At 27.0% G+C, this 6,363-nt stretch overlaps 1 protein-coding gene across 11 annotated transcripts in view; it reads right to left on the bottom strand.

The window, feature by feature from the left end:
• Positions 1-259: 259 nt before the first annotated feature.
• LOC100197690 (cGMP-inhibited 3',5'-cyclic phosphodiesterase 3A) overlaps positions 260-6,363 on the bottom strand; it is a 58,988-nt gene continuing 52,884 nt past the window's right edge. For 8 of the 11 annotated variants that reach the window (XM_065814148.1, XM_065814152.1, XM_065814157.1 and 5 more), the window contains 3 exons: positions 2,464-2,667; positions 2,234-2,392; positions 260-823 (listed from right to left, as the gene is read on the bottom strand). In XM_065814148.1, the coding sequence (XP_065670220.1) occupies positions 368-823; positions 2,234-2,392; positions 2,464-2,667 (819 nt within the window). In that variant the 3' untranslated portion in view covers positions 260-367. The remainder of the gene's footprint in view (positions 824-2,233; positions 2,393-2,463; positions 2,668-6,363) is intronic. The other 3 variants (XM_065814155.1, XM_065814154.1, XM_065814150.1) reach the window with 1 other exon arrangement.

Genomic DNA, 6,363 nt, shown 5'->3' with positions numbered 1-6,363 from the left:
AAATGAATAGATAATTGCAATTTTATCTCTTGATTTTATACCATGAGATCTATTAGATTAGGTGCAATTAGATTAGGTACGGTTTTTACTTAGGACAACATTAACGATTAAAAGTTAATGTAAATAGGTTAATGATCAATTAAAATGGTTTAAGACAACGTCTTAATGAGCAGTATATATAATTAAGACATGTATATATAATTAGGCATTTATAGGGCAGTATATGTAATTAAGCATTTATAGCTTAAGACAACATCAGTCGGTTAACGAACGGTATATATTAGTCAAAATTTATACAAATGTGTAAAGTTATTATATACAAGTATATATATATATATATTTATCAAATCTAGAAAATCAACACAAATTAGGATTCACTAGTTTTCTCATTTACTATATTGTTAAAGCTATCAAGTCCGGTGCTAATACTATGCTCCTCGTTTAAAACGTCATGCTCCCCGTTTGAAACTTCATTATTACACTCACAACTATTTTGCTGAGAGCTTTCAACCAAGTATTCTTCTTCGTCAGATATTATTTTGAGCCAACGATCATGATTCTTCTGAATGTTATCTATGACGACATTAAAGGCCGCTTTTTTCTTTACTGATGATTTTGGAAAGTCACTATCCTCTTCACTGTCAGAGTTATTTTCTACCTCAGAATCAATCCATTCACCCGGTAAAATTCCAGCTTTTTCGTAAGCTGCATAAAGAGGTAAAACCAAATGTTTTATAAAAGAACACTGAAGCTGAGGAACCTTTCCATCGTTTCGATCCATATAAGGAGAAACTGGCATACCAAATGTTTTCTCATCTTCACCCTAAATATGCATTTTATATTTAGCATATGCAAGTTATCATGTGCATTATTTTTAACTTAGGTAATAAAAACATCAATTAGAAATAAAAAATGTCATCGTTTATTAAATGGGGTCTGTAAAATTTGATTTAAATGTTTACGAAAATTCACAAGAGAGCCCTTTGGAGGTATGAATACATACATATGATAAAGCATTATGTCAAACTTAAAATTTTTTGGATTTTAAAATTTGGCATAAGTTAAATATTTAAAAGTCTTAAGATGAGCGGTTTGATAAATAAAGTAGTTAAAGTTTTAAAATCGCACGCCATTATTACAAAGGTTAAAATGTAAAATCGCACGCCATTATTACAAAAGTTAAAATGTAAAATCGCACGCCATTATTACAAAAGTTAAAATGTAAAATCACACGCCATTATTACAAAAGTTAAAATGTAAAATCGCACGCCATTATTACAAAAGTTAAAATGTAAAATATACTTGTTATAAACTAGTTAAAAAATTAAATAAGCTATTATTTATTTATAATCTTTTAAATCAAGCTAGTTAGCTAAGCCACACATTAACTTTAATTTTAACTTGATTAATTTAAAAAATTTAAAATAATAAGTTAGAATAAGAGGCATTAAACTTTTTATACACTACTGTCGGAATAATTGTGGACACTACTGTATACAATACTTTTGGATACTTTTAAATTTAAAAATTAGCCCCATCAAAGTTTACTACAAAACAGTTCAAAAAATATCAGTTCATAAGCTAAAATTTTTTTACGCTAAACAGTTCATAAACATTCAAAAATATTTGGATTTTTTTTCAAGCAGCTATAATAATGTTAAATAAAGGCATCATTAAATAAAACCATGAAAGCCAATAAATAATACTACAATAATACTTAAATCTGTACAATGGATTTTTTCCAATTCCTGAAGCAAAATACAAGGATCTCATATTTTTAAAGAAATTCATTATTGATCCAGACCACAATTGCAGCAGTGGAAGATAACGAAGATGATGTCTATCTTGACTATTTAGAAGAAAACTAATCTTATTCTTCAAAAATTTAGTTAATCGAGAATGATAGAATTTTAGAATGATAGAATTTTATTATTAAACTTTGATGGGGCTAATTTGATGGGACCATTTTATCCTGGGCTGTTTTGACGTCATCAATAATAATTGAAAAAAAAACAAAAAACAGCAATAGTTGTTTTGTTTTTAGTTTTATTATTAACAATGATAATGATAATAGTAATAATACTACTACTAATAATAATAATAATAAAAATAATAAATATAGCAATAATAATAACAGTATTAGCAACATTAAAAATAATAACAGCAATAGTAATAATAATATGACAAAAAATACGATGACAAAATAAAAAGAAAAGAATTAAAAAATGAAAACCTGAAGATAAAACTCCTCAACAATACGATCTGTCCATCTACGATGAAGACTCCATTCTTTACTGGGACCAGCAATATCAGCTACTTTGATCATCATCTGCCCGACTAACAATCTGTCTGACTCATTAGTATAATCTAAACCACCCCCCTGACCAGAAACCTTTATATAAAAACATAAAGTTTTTTTAAAAAGTTAAGAAAATTAAAAGAAATGATAAAATTAAAAAGTACCTTGGCATTCCACTCTGTAAGAAAATCAAAATGTTTTTTCAGATCAGTAGACAAAATCTCTTCTATCACAATAAATCGAAATCTCTTAAAGTCTACTAAATCAAGTTCTTGAAGGAAGTTCATCTCCGGATTTGTGACAAGTAAAGACCATGCAGCAGCCGCATGGTGATTTTCAAGGACTGAACGATCATTATACAACAAAGCCTGAGATTTAAAATAAACATGCAAGTAAAAAACTATATAAAACATAAATGCTTGTAAAAAGAAATTATTAACAAGGTTCTTTATATAAATAAATGTACATGGGATTACAAATTTTATTTTTATTTATATGGGAGATAATGCTGCTGTTAAAAAACAGCAGTACGAAAATTAACAGATTAAAAACCCATAACAGATTTTTGTTAAATAAGTTGCAATACCTTATTTACCATCAAAACACCATGTTTTAAAAAAATAAATTTTCTATACAAAATGGGTTTATACTAGACTACTTAAATAATTTCTAAATTTAATAATCTTATATCTTTTTAAGATGGGATCAAGCTGTAATGGGATAGTTGAGTAATTTTCTACTAAATCTAACAGATCTCATGAGCCCTACGTCAGATTTAGATCATTTTTTCACTATTAGAAAAATAATTTAATCTGCTAAAAATTTATTATGAAAAAAAATTTATTTCGACTTGTTTGAGAAGATATTGCCTAAAGTTTACAGAGCTGCTAAACCTCCCCCAACCAGGTAAGTTGAGCAACAAGTTAAATAATCAATGAACATGCATCAAAGAATCAATGAATATGCATGGATCCATATCCATATTCATTGATAACTTGCCCCACACAGTTGCTCAACTTACCTGGTTGCTCTCAAACAAATCAAAATAAATTTTTGGAACTTGGATAAATCATCAATAAAATAATAGTTTAATTGAAGATCAGTGTGTCTATAAATTTAAAACTTTTTATTTTATACATTTTAATGACATAAGAGAAGAGAAAAAAGTAAATTGTATGAAAGTGTCATAAAATATATATGTGTATGTAAAATGTGTATGTAAGAGGGTACTTTCTTTTGAGAAAATATTTGAATTTCAATATACTACCCTTTGAAACGTGGGACATTGGTGTTAAAAATGACTTTGAAAAATATTATTCTGATTGGATCTGATTGTGAACACTTTTTTTACCTAAAAAAATATCTATATATGCTATTTTTTTTGAATTAATCTTTTATTTTTTTCCTTTTTTTTCTGAAGTACAATGTTTTATTATTTTTATACATTTATATGTTTATGTTGAACAATAAAAAAACCAGCATTATCAGGTAGTTTTTTTTTACTCAAATAAAATGCTGTACAATATACTCTTTATTTGCATGCACATGTATATCAAGTGATAATGCTATAGATTTATCACAATCATTTTTATATACTGCAAGGTATTTAAAATACTTGTTAAGGTATGCAACTTCCAACTGGAATGAATATACTAAAAAATATTTATTATATTAAATCTACACTGGCAACAAATGTGAAAAAGTCTTCCATACTGTGTTGCATGCCAATTAGCATTATAGAGATTCAGAGTGTCGATGGCATTGCGAATTCATTTTATCTATGATTAAAGTTTCTCGGAATAAAGCTGGGATTCTTGGAATAAAGCTGGGTTTCCAATTGTTTCTTACAAAAACCTTAGAAAGCATCTTAGTAATCTGTAAACAGAATATTACAAATTAAAAAAACATAAAAAGAGAGGTTCAACTTCAGATTTAAAAAGACAATTTAGTTTTTAACAGAAGATCAAAAAAGTGTTCGGGATTGGTACACCAAATCTTAAAGATATCATAATGATGGACAAATAAAGTCAAAATTGAAGATTTAAAGTTTCTGAATGTTCAAGAAAGCCATATAAAGTTTATCCTTGGAACTGAGGATAAAAATTATATTAAAATGTCTAGAGAGAGTATAAGAAAAAAAAATTTCAAAAGAAAACACAATAAATATTTAAATAGGAAAATAGAATTATTAAAACCTAAATGGCATATTTTGACCAGCATATATGAAAAAAATAAAAAATAAGTTGACCATAGAACCATAGAAATCTGTGAAAAAGTGTTTTTTGAGCAAAACAGATGATAAAGATGAAAAAAAAAGATGATAAACTAAAACTAATATCTTGAGATATTTATAAAAAAAAAAAAAATTTCAGAAAAAAATTAATGACAACCTACTGTTGCTGGAGCAGTAATAAAAATTTTGTGGAAACAAAGAGAAACAAAGGTAGAAGTCTCACCTTGATGGCAGAGCAGGAGAGGGAAAAAAAGAAAAAAGACATTCCTAAATTACTTACTACTTGTAGAGACTCTCGAAAAATACTATTCGAGACACCTAAAGCCTTGTCAATCACCCTAATAAGATAATTAGATAACAAGGTAACAAGGTAAAACAGTTGACTGAAGCAATTTTTTTTCAAATCATTTTGACAGAATTAATATTTATTTTGATGAATTTATAAAGTTTTTCTTAATTTTAATCAATCGTAAGTCACTATAAGATATAAGCTTAGATTTAATAAGATATAAGTTTAGATTAAAAGTCTCTTGTTTTATTATCACAAGCTGATGTAGATATGTTTGATACAAACTTTATGCGCCATCCAAATGCTTAAACAAGTTATTGAACTTGGTGGCAAGGTATCATTACAATATCTATTGTAAATTAGAAATGTTAGAAATCATTTTTTCATATTTTCAGCTGAGATATATCTTGTTAAAGACATGTAATATAAACAGTAACATTAACAGTAATATTAACATATAGCCATTTAATCTTATTGATTTTATTCAAAATTGGCACATTTAAGGGTCGAAATAGTCATCTGATTATATCATAAGATTCTCTGAACTAGAGATTTTGCCTTAATTCTTTGATATACTTTTTTTATCTCAAACCAGCTAATTTGAATAACCTAGTCAAACTTTTCAGGCCTAATAACAGGTTAGTTGTGAATAAGAAAAAAACTTAAACTCTGTTGGCTGTTGTAAACCAACGTAAATGTAAGTTCTTTTCATTATCTTGCAGTAACAAAAACATTGATATATTACCTCTTGAAGTCCTATTACAAATGTCAAAAAGATATTTTGTTTATATGTTAACAAGTTCAAAATTTATTGTTTGAAAATTATTGGAATAAGTGGTTTTTTCCATATAACTTTGGAATCTTGTAGTACAGCATTTGAAACAACTCTCACAGACAGATCCGTTCCATAAGGATTCTCCTTTAATAACAACCTAGATGATAGATAATGTTTCAAAAGACCTGCTTTAGCAAGAAGAACATTGTTATTAAATTCCTTGGCTTAGCTAAACAATTTGCAAAAGGATTCCATCCAAGTTTTTGCAATAAACAGATATATTAAAGAACAGATTAATTATAAGAAAACTTTTACATTTATTCGCTAATACATTTGACTTGCACATGCATGTTTTTAAAATAACTAAAGTTTTAGTCTATTATGGTCAAAAATAGCAACTTTCAGAGCAAAGAAGAGCCTGAGTATTCAAGTTTAAAAAAAAGTAAGATTCTTTTTTTATTTATAAACACTGCACCACCCTAATGTATAGATAAATATTTTTATATTTATACATGCATATAAAGATGCAATCTTTGCAGATTTATGTCGGCACTGTCCTAAATTATTTTTCACACTTTGTGTTTTAAAATTGCGACTTAAATCCAGACAATATTTTTAAAAATATATATTCATAATAAATAATTTTTTTTGCCATAAGTTATTTATATATCTAGTTAATAGTTGCACAAACCCTCAGTTAATGTATGCAATGAAGCCCTCACAGATGCTAATTTCAATATGACATCATTTATGTTTTTAGGCAAAAC

Source organism: Hydra vulgaris, chromosome 12, assembly GCF_038396675.1.
Source record: "Hydra vulgaris chromosome 12, alternate assembly HydraT2T_AEP".
NCBI lineage: Eukaryota > Metazoa > Cnidaria > Hydrozoa > Anthoathecata > Hydridae > Hydra > Hydra vulgaris.
This window is presented reverse-complemented; position numbering and strand designations above follow the sequence as displayed.